Source organism: Platichthys flesus, chromosome 12, assembly GCF_949316205.1.
Source record: "Platichthys flesus chromosome 12, fPlaFle2.1, whole genome shotgun sequence".
In the NCBI taxonomy this organism is placed as follows: domain Eukaryota; kingdom Metazoa; phylum Chordata; class Actinopteri; order Pleuronectiformes; family Pleuronectidae; genus Platichthys; species Platichthys flesus.
Window position 1 is genome coordinate 17,950,630 of NC_084956.1, and position 21,755 is coordinate 17,972,384.

Consider the following 21,755-nt stretch of genomic DNA (forward strand, 5'->3'; position numbering starts at 1 on the left):
TAAAGTAGGGCGTGTGCGTTTGTGTGCGAGTGTGTGTGTACGTGTGCCTGTGCGTGTGCGTGTGTGTATGCATGCAATATGTGTCTTCATGGAGCATGTCCATGTTCAGTGGACAAGCTAATACTCATAAACACATGCTGTTATATCAACATCTTTATAATAGTATAAATAAACCAATATGCTATGGTATAATACTGTCACTATCACCATTATTGTGTGTATATATGTACAATAAAAATTGTAACATTAAAAAATCATTATCACATGCAGTATAATTTTTGATTAATAATCATATGATAGGAAATGATAAACAAATAAAGACTGTTATAATAATAATGCAGTGACTTCTCTCAGATCCTGCCTGAGCGGTTATCCTTACAGTATTTTGTCAGTGAGTGAAGCTGCTGTGTCACTGAAGGGGACAGTATCTCTGGGTCCTGGAAGAGCCCCAGCCTGATTGGACACCTCTGCGTTCACTGATAGCGCCGGCTCACATCACAGTCCCAGCATTCCCTCTTGGTGGCCTCAGGAGTCGCACCCATCCTGCAGCCTGGTCATACCTGCACGTGTCCGAGGACTGCAGCCTCCGAACTTGTAAGACAAAGCAAGGAGCACTGGCTGCCCGGCTTTCAGGAAGTTGGCGGACGTTGCTGCAATCCATGTTATGGCCGTGAAGACACAGCAGGCCGCAGCTCTCCTGCCCAAAGTTCCTCCTTTTGCAACCAACTGCCTGAATGTTGTGCTTCTCCGGAGATAAGGGTGGCTTCCAACGAAAAGGTGACTCAGCAATCCAGCACGGCCTCTCCTGAGATAAGAGCGCTGAGGGGGGGCCTGAGGACAGTGGGATACTGGGATAAACAGTCACAACTAGCAGAGACACAGTGGAGCAGAACCATCACGTTTTCTGGGAAAGTGAATATGAACTCTGCAGTGAATATATACAAGCTCCATCTCAACAGTTGAAATTTAAGTTCAAATAATTACAGATGGTCCACTTCAGCAGATTCTCATATGCGATAATAATGACAGGACCAATTTGAATATGAGAGACGAGTTAGCCAAACCATAAGTCATTATTTATTTAGAATTTCCATCAATATTAATCCACAATTTATATTTATTTCAATAATTTCAGATAATATGTGGGTACCCATCATTCAGATTCAAATTTAACAATTGCTCAAGAGACTGACCTTTAGATTGGCCTTTAAAGAAAATTGGAAAGTTATTAAATACTTAAAAGGGTCTGTATAGGGATTGTGGCTGCTGCTGTGCATAGTTGAGTGTAGATTATCAGTCTAATGTCCAATTCTAAACCTGCCTGTTTGGAATGAGCTGATAGTGTGTCCTGTGTTAAAGGGATAGTTCACCAAAAAATTTAAATTCATGTAAACAGTGTTGCAGCCAATGTGACCTCTTCTTCAGATATAATAAAAAACAGAAGAAAAAGACAACAGGACTTGCGGACACTTGGATGACACCAGAGGAGCAGTATGGAGGCATGTTGTGTTTTGTCTATTGTTTTATAATCGCTGAAGTGTTGGTCACAGTGGACTTCAATTGTGTTGGATTCGGCTGCAACGTTGTTTACCCCTGAAACTCCAGAAGTGTTGAGTGTACCCAAACACTTCACCCATCCTCCATCAGCATGGTTGTGAATAAATAATGAGTAGATTTTCTTCTTTGGGTGAACTATCCCTTTAATGCTCTGGCGCTAGCCCAGAATTTTCTTTGTCCCCCTCAAACCATTCAACAATAAATTATCTATTTTATTGATAACGTGCTGGATGTTGTCTGCAGAGCTTTTTTAGAAACAGTCTGGAGCAGAAGTTAGAAACTTTGTGTTCCTCCTAACTGGTTTTAATTGCTGTGAAGACGTTGTAGTGAGCGTTTTTCATAAAATGAAACACAATTTGTTGTATTACTGTTGTATCTGGCTTTTAGATAAGTTTGAACAATTGATTTGATGAACTCTTCATAAAGTAAAAGCTCTGTAATTTAGAAAGCATTGAAACAACAAAACAAGCAATGTGCTTTTACTTTGAAGACAAACTGCAAAAAAGGAAGTGATTCTATGAATGTTGTTGTCATGACAGAGATTCAGCACCCATCTCAATCCATCTGTGACAGTCCATCATGGTGAAATTAAAGCATTCAAATTATCAAAATGCTCGGGAGTCCAATTTGACCTGCAGCTTGACCCAGTTACCAACCACTGCTGTAGTGTTTACGAGGACATAGAAGAAGACAAGATCAACTGGGTCCACAGACTGAAAATACACTGCCCCGCCCCCACTGACTGCTACAGCGCACTGGTCGCCTGTTTATTAAATTTGTATTAACATTGAACGTATCACGTGTCCAAATCACACCAAATTCAACACGGCGCTTCCTCTGTCAATGTTCAATACACATGCCAAGTGTGAAGCCCATAAGTTAAACAGTTGGCAAGATACAAGTCCCACATACAGACAGGCAGATGTTGGGGAAATTAGTAGGTTGATCAGTGATGGGAGAAACCAGGGAGATGAAATATTGGGACCTGTCCAGTATTTCAGTTTCAAAGAATGACTAAATGGAGCTTGTATGTGGAAGCCTCTGAAGCTAAAATATCTCCGATGGGTTCGGACTCACAGAATCTGTGGCATAGTGTCGGTTTGTGGAGAAGCGCAAAGATAACCTACATCTTCACGATGATCCTCTGCTGGACTGAGTCGCTGGAAGAGAGGGAAGAGGCTCTCCGTTTACATGCACCTTAAAAGAGCAAGTATAGCGCAGAGTAAAATGTTGAAAAGGAAACAATGGGCTCCGACACACTCCTGATGGTGGACACCTGCTGATGTGATGAGGTGGGACAGGGGGCTCTGACACTGAGGGGAGAAAGTCGGATGCATGAAAGACTATACACATTGGGGGGAAAAAACTCATTATGTGGGAAAGAAAAAAAACAGTTGTGTTAATTTCATGGACTGCTTCAGCGTGCCAGAACAGGTGACAGTGGAGGGGGGAGGGGGGTGGGGGGCAATATGCAAGTGAGGACCCCCCCCCCCCCCCCCCAATCAGCTTCCTCAGTGTGAACGAAATAAATAAACAATGAACGGTCCACTCTCCTCGCGCGCCTCATCCCATCTCATGCATGGCTGCCAGTGATGGTCTACTGGGTGTCAGCTTTTTATTGGCACGGCACAAAGCGGGGTGCCAGGGGCTCTGCGCGGAGTCTGCACACTCGGCCCTGTGGATAAAAGCGAGCAAAATGCCTCAGCACAGCTCAGAGGCGTGAAGTCATGTTGGGCTGGAACGAGGAAGTGCAGTGGAGAGGAGGGGAGGGACTCCGGGCGCAGCTCCATGGGGCCGCGGCGGCGCTGCGACCTTCTGCACATGGAGCCGGGGAGAGTTGGAAGAACTTCATACTGCAAACTCAAGGAATAGCAGGTAAAGTGACCTCCACCGCGCCTCTTCCGCTCCACACTGACCTCGCAGACTCTCAGGAGCTCTGAACTCACTCAGTTTGGTCTCTAGTCTTAAGGAGTCGTTTGCGCCTGAAGGAAAAAAAAGAGCTCTCCATTAGTTTCGGTGCAGGTGCAGCCTCAGCATCAGATCCCGTTTGCTGCGCGTAATTCTCCTCTGGCGCACCACATGTCAGTGATTAATATACACTTGGTGTTCAGTTTTTTGATCAAATAACAAGAAATATGTCATTTTGAAATCCTAATGTGTTCCCGTGGAGCCAAATGTTCGAGAGCAATAAAGGAATGTTCCCTATTTCCCTTGCGTAATTTTCTTTTGGGAACATGCGGATAAATTATTTCACAATGATTTTGATTCATATAAAAACTTCAGAAGTAATTTGATAATTTCATAATTATTATCCGCGCATTTCGTTATAATTTAAACCTGTTTTAATACATTTTACACTCCTGTTATTTATAGCACCTGTTGCAACAGATGTGCCCACTAAACTTCACGCAGTCTCTATCTGGAGTTCAGCAAAGTACTAAAAGATGTTTTTTAGGAATAAAACTTGTATTAAAATGTACATTTGACGAGAGTAAAAATATGATAAAGCGAATGTGAAAATATTTTGGCGCCGCTCAAACAGGAAATCACTACGCACCGACTAACGCAGCTTCTCATGTCCATGAAATAAATCAATAATCGATAGATCTGATAATTTCCTATCGCTAAAGTCTTTGTAGTCACTTGCTCCATCCACACAGTCTGAGTTGTTAAACGTGTGTGTGAACGAGAGAAACACACACATGTAGGCAGGACTGATGAAGTTTTTTACACAGAGGAAGAAAGTTGTTCTTCAACGCCCAGAAAAAAACAAGACACGATAGATTCACAGAGAACTAATGAGGAAATTGATCATTTAAAAAAAAAGTCGGATTTTGAAGAAGTCGAGCCTCTGTAGAAAACATTTTAGACTTCAGTTAATCTTAAATATTTATTATATAAGGAGTTCATTTACTTTTTTACAATTTGTATATCAGGCAAATCATTGGATTGTCATTTTAATGTATCTTTCAAGACGTATTAATTCAATGTTATCTTTCATTTCTGAAAAGTATGATGGATTTGCAGTTCACATTTAAGCAAAATGCAGTTTACTTTGTTAAGTTGAAACATTTAAGGGCTTTTTACCACCATCAGACTTGAATGCAAACATTTAATAAAAACACTTAGACAGAGAGTCTTTTGAAAAGTTGGAATAGAACCCCGGCACCTGCACTTTTTCACAGCTCAGAGAGAGAGAGGTGCAAATCTGTCTGCGGATCCATTATCTTTCTTGTCAGCAGAAACAGAAGCAGGAGGGGGGCAGAGGAAGACAGGCAGTTATTAAAATGATTGTTGTCTGAATAGCAGAGTAGTGAAGTGTGTCAGATGCAAATGAAGGAAACTTCTCCTCAGCACCTCAACTCTCCCCTCACCCCCATCGATGAGCTCCCCGAACACATCCGCTCACACTATGTCTACCCACTTACACCCATACATTTCATGAATTACTGATGAGACTCTTCGTGTGCATATAGGAACAAAGGTGGCCGTGTCGCGCACTGTGCGGTTTAGGATGAACTCTTTTCCTAAAAGTCGATAATAAGATGCGCATAACTTCATTAGTCCACATGAAACACATCTTTTCACTTTGATTAGTTTCTGCCTACAGTGGAAACCTTTAGTAAAGTATACAAGTAATACTAATTAGAATGAAGTTTTGGGTTATTACACACACACTCACTGATAGACATGGCCCTGAAAAAAAACCTATAATGAATATTATATATGTCATGCTATATCGTGTTATCTATTAATAGCAAGGTTTAGTTTTTGTAAGCAGAAGCGTACACAAATATTCTTCCTGGTCTTAACTCTCCCCTTTTTTTTATTTCAAATAAGTCCCATAAAAGTAACACATTACTTTTGTTACTTTTGTGGAAATTATCAAATTATATCCTATTGTATGAATATAAATACGATTTATAAAAAAATGTATTACAGATAATGTATTGTAAGTAATGTTTCTTTACAGTTTTGTTATTTCTAAATGTGTCTCTGTTACACTGTGCATACTAATGTTTACGTACACACCAGTGTTCGAGCCTCTTCCAGAGTACCATGTCTTCACTCGTGTGGTCCCTCAGTATCTGTTAACGGTTTCGTTGTTTCTCATCTCCACCCAGCTCCCTGTTGTAGCTTTTGCACCTCACTATGAGCAGACGCCTCTAACCCTAACCCCCCCCCGTCAACACACCACCATGATACACCAAACACACACACATACGCACACACACAGGAGGAGGACCGAGAATTCTGTCAACCCACAAGCCTCTTCCTGCCTCTCCCTCACTCGATGAACTCAGACCTAAACTTTTCCAGTCCCCCCTGCGCTGTGTCTCAAGTCTTTTCTGTGGCTTCATTTTAAGCGACTGGAAGGTTCCACCTGCCCACAGTTCATGCACACGCACACACGAACACACACACACACTAAAAATCCTGCTGTTTTTATCTTTTCAGTTTGTTCCTACTACACAAAAGATAAAATAGGTCATGACTGATTTGTTGAATGAATACATCAAACATTTTAACTACACTATAGAAAGTAAAAAAAAAAATTAAGTTTTCATTGTTTAAAAAGTACAACTTTAAACTGAGGCAAAGCACAATTCCAGTCCTGTTAGACTGAGGTACAATAGACAACTATACTACAATGCAATAAAACCATAGAGTTTTTGGTGACAGAAATATCTGTGAACCATGTAGAAAATAAAAGCCGTTTGAAAATAGTCTCACTTTCTCGAACAAAATAGCTACTTCCTGAATATTCCACGTGCACCTTACTTTCCACATGCCTATGCAACTAGGTTGTGGCTGAAAGTAGGGACTCTCTTTTTTTTTTCTGCCGAAGCCCCCCCACCAACACATCCGTGTTTCCCATCGCACCATCTGCCCAGAAAAAAAGGGCACATGAGAATACACCTCCCTCTGTACCCGACCTCCAAACTCCAGATGCTGAATGAGCTGCTGCTGCGGAGTCGGAGCTCGGCAGAGAAACACGCAGCACCCCTGTGTTGTGCTTGAACAATTCATCTGCACCAGTGACCTTTGCCCCCCCTCCTCACACTTGTGTCCTGGGCGTCTGCAGGAGCTCCTGACTTGACTCCGCAGAATATGGTGTCTTGCGACAGAGCGGCCTGGTCGCTTCCCACTATTTGTTCCAAATGTGTGGAGCCATCTGTCAGTAAAACAGGAAGGCCTAGGTTCCCCTTCTCCCTTGGGCTTGTTTCGCTATTTTCGGGAGCTTCACTTCTCCCTGTGTGGCTGCTTGGACCGGGCAGCGGCCCCACCAAGGGCTTCTTGAAGTGGCGGAGCTGGGGCTGAGGCTGTCGGGCCCATCTGCTGCAGGCTTGAGGGCCATCCATTATTAATGGGGCCACGAGCGCTGGTGACTCCTCAGATATTCAGCCCTGGCCGGAGGTTTCCTTCTGGACTCAACTGCCGGGTCTTGCTAAAAGAATTAATAAATAAAGAGAAGATCTCTGTCCTTTGGCCCGCTTTCTGTCTCTTTTCTTTTCTCCGCACCTTCCTGTTGCATTTGCTCTTCTGACTCTTGCCCTCCCGTCGCTGTCTACTTCTTCGCCGCCGCTTTATCTATCATGTTGCTGTCTCCTCCACCTCCTCTTAATCTTCTTCATATTCTGCTTCTTATTCTTATTCTTTTTCTCCTTCTCCTTCTCCTTCTCCTTCTCCTTCTCCTTCTCCTTCTCCTCTCACTTTCTCTCCCTCCCTTTGTTTCTCATTGTGACTTGCATGCATCTGTGCCCTAGCCGTGGGCTCAGCGATGCATGCTCAGTAAATTAGAGAGAACACGAGCGCCGATCAGCTGGGCACGGCGAACACCCGCATCCTCGGTGACCTGGGGGCCAGTTAATTTTCTGCTTAATTTTGCGGCAGTCAGTTTGCATTTTTGGATGATTACGTGGCAGGAAATTAACAATAAATAACAAATGTGGTCTGAAAGCTCATTCCCGGCAAAGTCACGCTACCAGCGGGCCGCATCAGCTGGAGCCGAGCCACTTTCCAGGCTCAGGCTCTCTGTCAGGCTCGTAATGAAAATGTCTGTGATTCTTTGTAATGTAATGTGGGGGACAGTGGTGCGTCTGCGGCTGTGACAAGAGTGATCTCACTGAGGTGACGGAGTCATGCCGAGAAGAACACCTTTTACTCCACTCTGGCTTTTTATAATGTTGTTTCCTCAGCCTGCACATGATTAAACTTACACACAAATACATCTCTCTCTCTCTCCCATTAGAGTACCTGCACCGCATGGAGACAGAGGAGGCCCAGGAAATGGCCCTGATGCCAGGTAAAAGACTACCTACTGCATGATTGAGCCATTGAGCGCAGAAAGTAGATACAATAGGCCCACAAACAGGCTCGCACACCCACCTGGAGGTAATTTTGCTTCTAGTGAATGAAACACATCGAGGGGTTGCGCTGTGAGTGATGGGTGTTTGCTGGTGTGTGTCTCCCCAGGCAGGGACAGCCCCCCTCCCACCGAAGCGTCCGAGGAGGCAGAGGAGCCGATGGCCGTCCCCGAGGACCTGTCAGCCGGCTCCACCCACCAGCAGAACAACAGAGGGGACAAAGGTACGTGCACGGCAACATCTCCTCAAATTCACACACAGCCACTCAGAACATCCCTGGTGCTCGTGTTAATTTAGAGTGTGAGATTGCTACATTAAGTGGAGTGTATCCTATGGAGCAGCAATCAAAAGAGTAAAAAAAACGGAGCAGGGCCTTTCCCAGCTGTAATGTATTCATTCCCAAAGCATCCAAATCAGAGTTAAACACTTACATGGGAGAAACATCAGTAATATCAAAAGCATAAAAAGCATAAAGATGTTTTTATAACTTAATCTCATGCCCATCCAGTGGGAGACATTTGCCATTCCAAATCCCTGGGCAAATTGATTTAAAGCTGCAAAGGGACACATTTAGGTCATTGGCAGAAAAGGTAAAAAGAAGAAGAAAAAAACTCTTTGATCCATGGTGTGTCATTAATAAGCCGAATCTTAAGGAATAGCTAATGTGGCCTTGATTTGAGTTTGTGAACATCAAGCCAGGGAATGTCATGGTGAAAATAAGGAGGAGGCTTACAAGAGGGAACCACAGCGCTGGTGTATATTTATCTCATGCCTGCTGAAAATGTGAAAAGTTCGTCAGACTTAACATTCGCAGCACAAATAAGTATTGTTTATTCATGACATTTTTAACTATGTTTAAAGTGTATTCATATGTTAAAATATTGTCCAGAATATAAGGGACGGTCACGTCAGTATTAAAGATGCCCTCAGATGGAGGAATTTGCCAATTGTATTGTGGCAGTAACAGGCACACGAAAACCAAAATATCTCAGGATCATCAAAATTTGGCTTGGATATTTTATTTTCATCATGATAAATAGTTATTACCCGATTGCAGAAAAAATCGAACATGGCAGCTGAACTTTCACCACCCTCTCAGTGTTTTTCTACCTTTCCAGATAACGGCAAAGATTAGAGACACAGAGTCAAAAATAAAGTAGGAGAGGAAACTGAAATAGGATGTGTAAGAGTTTCCAAAGAAGAAGAACATCGCCATCAGACAGTTTCAACACTCATGGAGATAAAGAGTTCAGGAACAGGGCCAGGCTCGAGACAGAAAAGTGCATCGCTGCACCACATAGGTCACACACCTGCGCACTCACACACACACACACACACACACATACAGACACACACACAGATACACACAATCACATACACACACAGACACACACAAACACACACACACACACACACACACAAACTTAACTCACAAATGTGCTTCGCCTGACTTTACAGCAGCTGAATTGTCATGCAGGAATCTCTTCAGAACAATTGACGTGGCCGTGTTAATTTGTGTTACGTGTTGCTTTGTAGAGCCGTGTTTTATACGTCAGTGCCCGTCTCATCTCAGTCAACTGATGGACGTTTAGTACAATCTGGATAAAAAAATAGAGCCTTCAGATAATTTAAACATTTAACTTTCATTTACACCATGTAAAGACAGGGACAAGGACACAGCTGTCTGTGTGGACATCTGACTCTATACCTGACTTTCTGTTCAATCCCGATTCAGTACCATTACTTTGCGTGGGTGTGTGTGTGTGTGTGTGAAAAAGCCCGAAGAGCGAAAGAAGGGAAGTGCAAGTATCTGGTGATCTATGCATCGCTGCCTCTGTGATAAAAGCCTGAATGTGTTATAATTATCACTCAGGATCATGTGCTGCTCAGTTCTCTGTAATGAAACAGGCAAAACAGCAGAGGTCTGTAAGTGGGACATAGGACTTCAAGGTATTGAATGCTCAAAACCTCAAAGCCCATGTTCTTTCCTGTTGCAAATAAGTATTTGCTGCAGTTTGGCATTGACATTATTGCTATACATTCACAATATTTCAAGTATAAGGTATAAAAGTCTACGTTAAAATCTATTTTGTTATCACATTTTTAAAGGGTCACTATATTTAATTTCTTCTTACTCAGCTATAAATGAAATAAACAAGATGATCTTCGTCCAGTGAAATGATTTCACTTTCAGTGAAGGAGACTGAGCCCTGTAGTTCCCGAAAACATGGAGACGAGTGTTTTTAAAAAAAGAAAAGTGTGAGGGGAAAAGCAGTCTGTTTTTGGTGTTCCTGCAAGTCGTGTGTTACTGGCGTGGTTTAACACATGCGGTTCCACTACCTTGCACACAGGGTTATTTTCAGGCAATAAGTCAGGACCTCCAGGAACCTCCTGGAGGTCCCTGTGTCTCCATGATGCAGAACTAACGCACTTGTTATCGTACTTTGTATTTATCATTGATCTCTGTCAGAATAGTTTGACCATTTATTTTTGTATGCCAAACAGGCTTCACCGCTATTTGGTCCTTTTACATACATTTGTCACTTCTGTCAGTATTTGTCCTTGCTGTTTCATTTTCAGTTACAGTTACCTGTAATCTGAGAATCAGATCGACACCAGGTTAGAACATTGTTTTTGTGACCTGCTTTGTTTGTCTAAACTAAAGTGTGTTCTCGCAGTTGCTTCCCAAAACGAGCTAATCAGGATGCGTGACCGTGACAAACATGATATAAAGTAAAAAGCCTTCTTCCTTCTCCCAATTTAGTCACAACTTCCCCATATCCATGAGAAGCAGGAACATGGTTCCATTCTGTCTGCTTTTGCAGTCTGATAACCTGAGAGCCTCGCTGCTGTGTTACAATTTTAAGGAACTGACCTTTGCAGGTTAAAAAAAAGGTTTTGCTGCATTGATCCAACTTTTAATTGTACAAAGTGCTCTGTGCAGATTATGCGTTGCTTTGCGGTTTTATTTGTTGTTCAAATGAATTTTCTCTGGATCAGTGGCTGCACTTGTCGGAGAAATACCTCTTGGTGTACTGAGGAAGGCAATAGTATAAACTAGCATAATTTTACAACTCCCTGTTGACATAAGAAAAGTAGTTAAGTTATCTAGAAAATTGTGGCAATTTGATGATTATTTCGGAAAAAAATAAGGCAATGACATCTTCATATCGACTCACCTAACATCACCTTCTAAAAAGGGGTGAAGCTATTGAGCGAGTAGAGAGGTTGAAATATTTAGTGTTCTTAAAAGGAATGGATAAATAAAAAGCAGAAGCAGAGGTGTTTATATAGTTAGCTAAAAGTAGTTATTTATAAGTAAAATGGATAACGTAGGCAAAAAGTACAATGGTTAAAATAGTTAGCCAAAAGTCATGTGTAAATGCTTGGAATAGATAATGCTATCTAAAGGTACAATGGTTGAAACTGTTGAATCCAACTACCAACATATCTTTAGGGTTATCAAGAAATGGCTGAAATAATAAGCTAGAGATTATAAGAAAGTACACTCAAATTAAGGGAATGGTTTAATTTGCTGAAAGTTACAGGAAAATGCTCAAAATATAGGCGTAGGGCCATGTCACTTGGGCAGTGGGGGCACAACTGACAGTTAAGAACCTCCATTGTTAATTTGATATGTAAGACCAGAGATTTCTGAAATGACACTAAAGATTTCAATTCAATTCAATTGCATATTACCCCTTTGTGGGACTGAAGGATTATCTTGTCTTATCTTAAAAGCATGACGGTATCAATAGTCTAAGAGTCTTTTGTGAACATATAGATTTCTGCCTGTGTGTTTGTCTCATGTCATCTCAGCAAACGACAAGAGAGGTTGTCCTCAAAGGGTCAACAGTTGAACAGATGAGAAGATTGTTTGTCCTGCAGTAGAAAAAAAGAAAAAATCGTGGTTGTTGAGAGATGACTGGATAACGTGACTCTCGTGACCTTTTGTTGTGAGTTCTCTAATTTTGCTCCACCTGCTCTCTGAGGGAAGCATTCTGTGCATTAGGATATTTATGTTTCGTCGTGGCCCTCTGTGAAAATTAGTCAAAGAAAAAAACCTGTTTCAGTTACAGGCTGTTTTACAATTCCCTTCCCGTGCTTCCCTTTCTGTCACTTCTCCATAATTCTTGGTATTTCAGTTAGACAGGGCCCTCTTTCTGAAGCTTCCCCTTTTCCATAGATTCCTATATTTCATGATTTCCCCTTCTTCCTCTTCGGTTGTACAAACAGAGCTAGTGGCATGGGGAAATCAGTCTGCCACCACACCATGACATGCAACCACATTCTGGGACTTGCGAGATCTGTCAGTTCTGTGAAATGAAAGGTTTTCTGGTGGGAAAGTAAGGAGTAGGTAGTTTAACGCAGAGGACACTTCTCTTTTTCCGATCACTTCGGGAACACCAGAATAGAGACGCTAGATCTTCCTCTAGTTTCACAGATGATGCAATTCTTATTTTCTTTCTGTGTGCTTAAAAGTTCCAAATGTCAGAGGCAAGACAGATCACAAACCTTGTAAATGAACAAGGTGGTGAAGGCCATACACGCATGTCTCTCTCTGTTTGTGTGTGTGTGTTCATCGCACACTGTGGCTCTGATGCACACCGCTGTCGTCCCTAGTTTCGCACTGTTTCCTGTGTCTCTGTTTCCTGTTTATCTTGCTGTCATTCGCCTCACCAAAAGTGTGATAGTGTGAGATGATCTGTGTGTTTCTTCATCTCATCACTGACATCCTCAAACAGTGATCGTGCTCTCCACTGGTGTATCCTGATGAAATATGGGTGGCTTTGTTAGAAAGAATCAGGAGAGTCAAACAAAATGAGTCAGTCAGGAAGTGATTCATTGAAATAAATCTTAAACAGTATTTTGCAAAATATATCTAAAACAAGTAATTGATAATATAGATGAGATTTAAAACAAAAGTTTCTCACCAAAATAATATGCAAAACAATGACACAAAGACAATTTCAATAAATCGCTTAAACAAATTGGTCTGGTAAATTGTAAAAAAAAAGATACAAAAAGAAAGAAAAGAAAATAAGAAGATGAAGAACAAAAACATAAAAGGAGAGAATGAGAAGCCATACTCGACCGAAAGCAAACGAGGGACACTTACAGTGTAAAGTAAAAGCACCAGTATTTTTATAAATGATCACTAAGGCAGTTTCTTCTCATGTCACAGTATCAACATCACACTGACAAGTTGCCCATCTTCAATAAGTAACATCATGAGAGAAGCATGCTCGTATTCTAAACCGTGGCCCCCCCCTCCTTGCCCTCTTTTACAGTCTGTAACATTAAAGTTGAGGCTCGCAGTGATGAGGAGAATGGGCTGGCCTGTGACATGAATGGCGTGGAGGAGGAGGAGGAGGAGTGTGCGGAAGACTTGCGCGTGATCGATGCCTCCGGGGCCAAGTTGAACGGCTCACAGCCGCGCCCCAAAGCCAAGGCCTTCTCCTCGGCCGGCGGTATCCGGCTGCCCAACGGGAAGCTCAAGTGCGATATCTGCGGGATAGTTTGCATTGGCCCCAATGTGTTGATGGTGCACAAGCGAAGCCACACTGGTAAGCCAACCTGCACTACTTCATGCCCTTCCTTTGCACCCATGTTCACTGTCAGTATGAGAGGCTGGATGAGGGCTAGAAAGGTGTCTGCTGTGGCTCCCCCATAGGTTTAGACTCTAAATGGCAAAAAAAAAAGATCTCAGAGTAGTTGATTCCGACAAGCAATACAACAGGACATGTAGTCTGCTGTAGATTTGTGTTCTCTTTGCCTAAACAATAATAATTAGAAATAGTAACAACTTCACAGCCTGTACTTATGAATTCAGACCCTTAAACGTAGTTGTGGCGCCATGCCTGCATATGGATGTACACCCTCCTATCGTGCGTGAAATAGGCCTAGAGCGTGACATTAGTTTTCATTATTGTTCATCTAAATGACGAAATTACCACATGACAAGCAACTGGTCAAATTATCTTGCGATAAAGTATCAGAGAACAACTTGGTCCGAAAAAAAGGAGGAAAAGGCTATCTGCTGCAATTATATGGAATCTCCACAAAGTGACAATTATCTGGCTATTAAAAGTATTTTCAAATTTCAAAATTGATATTCTATTGTAATGGAACCAAACCAGTGGTGGGGAACATTTTTGAAAAAGGCACTTAACTGTCAAGCTTTAGAAACTAATGAAACTCAAAATGGAAGAAAGGAACACCAGACTAATGTAAATGCAAAAGAAACTACAATAAAGGATATAATGAAGTGCCTCCTATTTAAATAGAAAATATTCTGTGGTGAGTCTTAGCTCCTGAAATGCATTTTTAATGAATTTCCTCTTTTATATATTTTTGCTGCTTCACTGGTGACTCTTATTTTATGGGGGGCCTTTGAAAAAAAAGCCATATTAAAACCTTCTCACAGAATGCCACAACACTCAGAGAGGCTGGATATTGGTTTATTCCAGAAGCGCTGATCAGGAAGACTGGCTCTCAACACAAAGTGTTTCCTCCGCTTTATTCAAATGAGGCTGAATTTGCATTGTGATGTGCCGCTCTTATTTTAGAGATGAAGAAGAGTAAAAAATGAGATTTTCAGATCAAATTGACCTAGGCAATGGTGCATTACGGAACTGGCAGGCTGAGTCTGAAAGGCTCTTGTTCGATCAGAGCGCCAGAAGTCGGCGGGGCAGGGGGAGCATGGAGAGATGGAGTGTCACTCTGCTGTGAAACCCTCCTGCAGGCTGCTGGATCGCTCTCTGCCCCGGAGACGCTCCATCCTCCGGCTTGTTCTGGCGCTCGGGATGCTTTTAGTGCAGTGACCCCGCATTCCCACAGTAGCAGGCTGCTTTTTGTCTCCACATAGAAAAGAAAAAAGACGTTGTGTTGCTATTGTTGTCAGATGAGGAATCAAACATGGTGAGATTAGGGAGAGCAGTGCAATTAGGAAAAAGCCTTAAAAGCCATAAGTGAAAAACACAAATGGGTGCTGTTGAAAACATACAAATGTGTTGTCGGCCTCTTTACAGTACAGTGTGTCTGTTGTTTTCTTCCCCGCAGGAGAACGCCCTTTCCATTGCAGCCAGTGCGGTGCCTCCTTCACCCAGAAGGGTAACCTGCTGCGCCACATCAAGCTCCATTCGGGGGAGAAGCCCTTCAAGTGTCACCTGTGCAGCTACGCCTGTCGCAGGAGGGATGCCCTCACCGGACATTTACGCACCCACTCGGGTGAGTGCGTAAATAACCCTAACCCCCACACACACACACACACTGCAAACTTCTGCACTCATGACATGTTCTTCAGTTCACACAGCGACAGCTCAGGGCGACACTGTACATGAGGAAGTTGACAGGGTAGATATGGTGTCACTTTTATTGCAAATGCTTTGCAGAAGTATGTGTTAATGAAATGTTTTGCTTGTGAACAGTATACTCTTGCAAAGCCTGCACTGAAGAGTGGAAGGTTAAACTGCAACATTACAACTGGACACAATTTTATAACTTTAGGATGCAGGTTATAATTCGTTAAAATGCTACAATGCTCACAACATTTTTTATCAAAAGTATCGAGACGAGTATTTTGAATTATTTGTCCAATGCACTTTGTAAGTCTCCACAAGTTGAGATGCACTTGATACTAAATGGAATGAAATGAAAAGTAAAGGCTGCATGGAAGGTAAGGAAATCCATGAAACGCTTACAAACTGTGGCGAGCTCTCAGGCTATACTTGATATATGTTATTAAATATGGTAATAATATAATTCAGATCATTTAATCAGTGTTAGGCTAATAGAATAATTTTTGTTATTGTCAACAAATCCCGTAAGACCTAGAACCAGTAGTCGTGATTGAGACTTCTTTCAAAGGAAAACTACACACAATTTCTCTACTATTTTGGACAATTACAGAGCTCCATGCTGTAGTGGGATGTAGACACAGTTTTAGTCATACTGAAGTGAAGAGTAATTTATTTTCTTCATAATAATTTAATGTATTTTATTTATTTAACTTTTCATTTATAGATAGAGAGATAATAATAATAATGACAATAATTGAAAAAGACAACGCTTAATCCTCAACAGGGAAAAAGTAAATCCCCTAATTATGTAAAAGTTGAAAAATTGGCTCTAAGCAGGAATCTGTTAATAAAATACCCACTCTATGTAAGCTTTTATTTGTAGAGTGTAAAATCCCCTCAGATTGCTTCCAGAAATCCCCCAAAAATACACGAGAAGTGACCTCAGTACTTACAGGTTCATGTTCTCCCAGTTTATGGCACTGGACTTTCCAGGGATCATCAGTGCCAGTTCTGCCGTCAGTTCTTCTCCTTGGGTCTCCTGTAGGTGGTGCTCTTTTCTTTGTCTGACCACTGTCAGTGCCTCAAGCCCAGTTGGTCTGTTTCTATTTGTTCTAATCAAAGTGGACACATAAAAGTCAGCACATCACCACGACAGAGCACAGAGGAGAGCAGAGAAAGTTACCGAATACATTTATTAAACATCTTCAAGGCACCTTACTCCCACAACATCTGCTCCCCGCATGGCTGCCCACTGCTGTGTTCACTGTGTGTGTTGGGTCCTGCTGTGTTCACACGGATGGGTCAAAAGCAGAGGACGAATTTCCCCCATTTGCATGTAGTGTGTCTGTGCATTTGTGTGGGACCAATAAAATGAATCTTGATCTTGATCCTATCATTTTCTTGGCAGTACTTCCATTTCCCTGTTCACTGATAAACTGTTTCTTTTTGTTGCAGTTGGAAAACCCCACAAGTGTGCGTACTGTGGGCGGAGCTACAAGCAGCGCAGCTCTTTGGAGGAGCACAAGGAGCGCTGTCACAACTACCTCCAGTGCATGGGGCTGCAGAACAGCATCTACACAGGTCCGTGCCTCTGGAGACGCTTGCGTCGCACTTCACCCAAATCTGATGACCTACTTTCCCCTGAGCCCAGCGCTCTCTATGCATGTGTGCCATATTTAGACTGCTTCAATAAGTGTGATGTTGTTCTCTTCGTGTACTTCATGTCATGCCAATTGGAATACTCTAACAGTTTAGGTGCATGTGGGTGGGGGAAATGGCAACAGGGGAAAAAGTCACAGACACACCGTAGCTAGAGATTCCAAAATGCTCGTCTTTTATTGCTAACATCCACTTCCGCCTAACGAAGCCGACTACCTATCGAACATGAACCAAACAAAGTCCAGTTGTCACCTCAACATTCAGTCATGAGTTGGAACGAGAGTAAGAGTCCAGCTACATCCGTCCAAAGCAGGGCATGCTTCCCAACTAACTCAGAACACAATGTCTGATGATGTTGTGTCTCTCGTATCTAGGCAGCACATAATGTCTTAAAGGTTCAGTGTGTAGAATTTAGTGACATCTAGTGGTGAAGTGGCGTGTTGCAGCTGAATACCCCTCACCTCACACTCCCATTCCAAACATGAAAGAGAACCTGTGGTCGTCTTCAGTTTAAAAAAAAACCTCAAAAGGTGTTTAGTGGACACCGTGAAAAAACATGACGGAGGACCTGCTCCAAATTTAAATATGAAGTATTTAAATATAAAAGGGCCCATTCTATGGTAACAAAAACAACAACCTGTACAATTGATGATTACAGGTGATTACACACTAAAAAAAACATCAATAGGATTATTTGACATAACATTTTTGACAATAGATCCCTTTCACCTAAATCATACACACTGGACATTTAAAGGAATTTTTTTCTGCGGAGAAAATATGCAACCAAAATACATCACGTCACGTTCATAGTGTGCTCTGTGAGACAGGCATCACCAGGCATGTGTTATCAGGCACCAGTTGTTCGCTTTAATCCGTACGACCTCAGATTACATTGACTCTGAAATCTACCTCTCTGTCTTGCTTTCCAGTAGTAAAGGAAGAAAGCAACCAGAATGAGCAGAGGGAAGACTTAAGCCAGATGGGATCTGACAGAGCCCTGGTGCTAGACAGACTAGCTAATAATGTAGCTAAGCGTAAGAGCACTATGCCACAGAAGTTTGTGGGTAAGGGCTGAAATCTGCTTCCTTTGTCTGAAAGAAATGCAATGTTACCTCTGAAAGCTGCTTGGATGAAGCTGTTGTGTGTTTTGTGTTTGTTAGAGGCCACCTCGGCTCAGCATGCAATATTAGAGAAAAAATGTCAATTTCTGCAGCTCAGCCTGATTAGGAATTTGTGCCTGCGATTTGTTTGATTGCCTTTAGATTAATTGTATAAATATTTCCTGAGTGTTTAATCGTGGATATTATATATTTTTTAAAATACGGATAGGAGACATTGAGACATGTGTAGACAGTGGAATCACAGAGTGTAGGTGAGAGTGAGAGTGTGTAATTAAAGTTGAACCTTCACATTGCTCCTCTCTCTGGCTCTTCAGGTGATAAACGTCTGTCCGACCTCTCCTACGATGGAGGAGCAGGCGAGCTCATTCAGCCCCACGTCATCGACCAGGCCATCAACAGTGCCATCAGCTACCTGGGAGCCGAGTCGCTGCGGCCTCTGGTCCAGACCTCTCCGGCCTCCTCTTCTGAAGTTGGCCTAGGCTCCATGTACCCCCTTCACAAGCCGGCGGCCGAGTCCCACGTGGGCCACAACCTGTCTGCCAAAGACAGTGCGGCCGAGAACCTGCTGCTGCTCTCCAACTCCAAGTCTGCCTCCAGTGAGAAGGACGGCTCGCCCAGTCACAGCGGCCAGGACTCCACCGACAGCGACAGCAACAACGAGGATCGTCCAGGCAGGGCGACCTCCGGCCTCATCTACCTGACCAATCACATCACTTCTGGGATGAGGAATGGCGTGCTCCCTCTGGTGAAGGAGGAGCAGCAGAGGCAGTACGAGGCCATCCGCGCCAGCATGGAGATGGCCTCCGAGGGCTTCAAGGTGGTAACCTCGGACGGGGAGCAGGTGAGGGCGTACAGGTGCGAACACTGCCGCGTCCTCTTTCTGGATCACGTCATGTACACCATTCACATGGGCTGCCACGGCTTCAGAGACCCCTTCGAGTGCAACCTCTGCGGTCACCGGAGCGAAGACCGGTACGAGTTCTCCTCTCACATAACGCGAGGGGAGCACCGCTACTGAGCCCTGACACACACACACTCACTCACACACACACACACACACACACACACACACACACACACCCACACACACACACACACACACACACACACACACACACACACACACATACACATACAGACACACAAACGCAGTACAAGTGTAAATAGTGAAAAATGCCACATATACTCTTAGATATGCATCTGAAACAAATGCATAAAAAAACCTAAATGTAAAATACACTGTTATTGTCTGAAAGGTTTTTTCTTTTTTTTACACGAAGATTGCATGTATGTTAAACACAGATAAACGATACAATTATTAAAGATATTGCTTAAATTTCATTTCAAAAACCATGCTCAAAAGAAAGACCTGTTATTCATTTGTCTTTTGATATGACAGAAAATGAAGACAACACAGCTGAGGTACTGTGCCGCTCCATACACACAATTTATATCATTTATTTACAGTTACCACTTGTATAAAATGTACAAATGTGACTTTTCTTTTAGAGAACCAGGCAGCAACTTTTTTTCCTTGTTTTAAAAATAGTAAAGAGCTCCAGCCCTTCATTAACACAGTCATTTAGTGATGTGTCTGAAATGTCAGTAGAAGATTCTTCAGCTGTTTGCATTAGAGGAACTTAAACGCCAGAATTAAAATCCACTCAATTAAAAACTTAATCAGTGTGGATAAATTCACGTTTCCCTCTTAAGTATCAACCTGTTCTGGTATTTGTAGCAGCTTACACATTATTTATATCACATTTAGACAAATCCTGTTTTTGTATTTATTATAATGATTGTCGTTTGTCTGTAGGGTAGTTTTATATTTTTAACTTGCATATTTTTCTGTTCAACTGTACTAAATGTATTTGAGGTGAAAACATGACTGCTGCTGGACGCTTCTCTTGGTTTTATCATGAGGAAATGTTATCGTGGCCCTTTTTTGTTTTGTACCTGATAGCTAAGAATTGTCTCACTCGCATAATGAGAGTGAACCATCTGAAGGGATCTTTATGCTTGCGAAATATCAATAAAGGATATTTTATATATGCACAATGAGTGTTGTTGTTTTTTTCTGAAGTGAATGAATTTAGAAAGCGGATATATGCCTTTGAAACTTTGTAGCAGGTAATTGAGAATTAACAGTGTTACTATAATTAATGAGGACTAATCTTAACTGTATATGGGTCATTATGACTATATTGTAAATATAAACAGATATCGGCAAATGTGTTTTTGATAGGATCGTTTTCTTAAGTAGACCATGACTGAAGGAAAAGTTTATTTGACTTTTACTGTTTTATTTTTTTTCTTCTTTAGACATATGGAGATTTTATCTCACCCTTTCGAACCTTCTAAAATAATTAAGGTTGGATGTCATTCAACATGCAGCTCAGTCTGCCTGTCAAGGGATTGCAAGACAGAGGGAATGACTGGCATCTGTGTATAGAAAGAAACAACACTGACCATACTGATAGAAAATTTACAGTTAGAGGGGAATGAATGAGAAAACACCTCCCTACACACTGTATAATTGCTGTGTGTGTGGTTAGATAGATAGATAGATAGATAGATGGATATTTTATTAAACCCGTGGGAAATTTAGGTCATCCAGTAGTTTAAACACTTAACCGACATACATACATAAAACACGTATACATAGGGAAGAACTTAGAGTTATCAGAACAAAAATTTAGTTATTTCTAATTAGAAATATATTAATGTTTTCATAGGATGGACATCAGATAGAATACACACCACAGTTGGAACTGTCTGCACAGAACTCTCTGCACAGAACTCTGTCTCTGTGTGTTTGGACAAACACACAAGAGACACGCACACAAAAAGGTGAGTTTGAGAGTGAATACCCCCCCCCCCCACACACACACACACACACACACGCACACACACACACAATAGCATGCTGAGATGTGTCCAGGACCTGAAGAGTGCGGCTGGTCCTCTGAGGAGCAGCAGCAGCAGAGAGCTGGGACGGAGAGGATCAGCCACTGGAGCAGAAGCCCAGGGCCGATGTAGGCGCTCGCCATCATTGTGTTGCGACGGCCCCGTCCAGATGGCTGCTGTGTGATTTAGCAGAAACGGGAAGCAGCTGTGGCCAGCGCTGTGTCCCCCCATGCTTGACTGGGGCCTGACATGCAGAGGGAGGGCATTTGCATGAGAGGGATAATGTGGCCAACCAGCTCTGGCCCTGCCAGGATCCCAGATCTCACTTCTGCTTCTGAGGCAGCTGACTTACACGAGTATCCGACTCAACCATATCCAAATGTAATGTCAACGGGATCCAACAAGATGTTGACCATTCTTTTTTACTTTAATGATAATGGCAGAATATTTAACATCCACTTTGATAATATGGTCTCTGTACCAGTGTTGACTCAACATGGGCTCAGCTTTCCTGATAAAGGTGGTGAATTAAAAGATACGTTTGAATGCTTTGTTTAACAGTATGTAGTTAGCTTACTGTCAATCCTCATGTTTCAGATTGCTGTGGATTAATAGCAGTTCAATCAAACAGCAACATCCCTTCTAAATACTAATTTGGTGTAAATTTCAAAAGAAAATAAAGGCCCTAAAGATGTAAATAATGGTCTGTACTTACATTGTATTGTGTTTTTCTTGATAACCATAAAACTCTTCATAGTACAGTTTAGCTATTAATCTATTCACACACAACCACACAGTGAATCTATGTGCAGCACTTTCTTTTTCTTTTTACTTTCTTA

At 42.2% G+C, this 21,755-nt stretch overlaps 1 protein-coding gene and 1 long non-coding RNA gene across 8 annotated transcripts; one reads left to right on the forward strand and one right to left on the reverse strand.

Moving 5' to 3' along the window:
* Positions 1 to 3,074: 3,074 nt before the first annotated feature.
* ikzf1 (IKAROS family zinc finger 1 (Ikaros)) lies at positions 3,075 to 20,070 on the forward strand. 7 transcript variants are annotated; one of them, XM_062401153.1, is made up of 8 exons: positions 3,075 to 3,432; positions 7,811 to 7,864; positions 8,035 to 8,148; positions 13,217 to 13,492; positions 14,988 to 15,155; positions 16,682 to 16,807; positions 17,818 to 17,952; positions 18,324 to 20,070. In XM_062401153.1, exons 1-8 carry the CDS (start codon positions 3,285 to 3,287, stop codon positions 19,025 to 19,027), a joined length of 1,725 nt encoding a protein of 574 aa, XP_062257137.1. In that variant the 5' UTR covers positions 3,075 to 3,284; the 3' UTR covers positions 19,028 to 20,070. The 7 variants fall into 7 exon arrangements, with proteins under 7 accessions (XP_062257137.1, XP_062257135.1, XP_062257136.1 ...); XM_062401151.1 differs by having other exon boundaries at positions 3,244 to 3,432; positions 17,821 to 17,952; XM_062401155.1 differs by having other exon boundaries at positions 3,337 to 3,432; positions 7,811 to 7,953.
* On the reverse strand, positions 13,885 to 18,412 carry LOC133966292 (uncharacterized). Its single transcript, XR_009923939.1, has 3 exons — positions 18,293 to 18,412; positions 16,180 to 16,338; positions 13,885 to 14,783 (listed from the first exon to the last, which is right to left on the reverse strand). It is a non-coding gene; the product is annotated as an uncharacterized LOC133966292 (long non-coding RNA).
* Positions 20,071 to 21,755: the final 1,685 nt, after the last annotated feature.

Bases quoted from the DNA above. Each gene is read 5' to 3' on its own strand.
- ikzf1 (XM_062401153.1), top strand. From the start codon at position 3,285: ATGTTGGGCTGGAACGAGGAAGTGCAGTGGAGAGGAGGGGAGGGACTC. The intron at 3,433-7,810 runs GTAAAGTGACCT...CTCTCCCATTAG, and splicing joins GCAAACTCAAGGAATAGCAG to AGTACCTGCACCGCATGGAG. The intron at 16,808-17,817 runs GTCCGTGCCTCT...CTTGCTTTCCAG, and splicing joins GCAGAACAGCATCTACACAG to TAGTAAAGGAAGAAAGCAAC.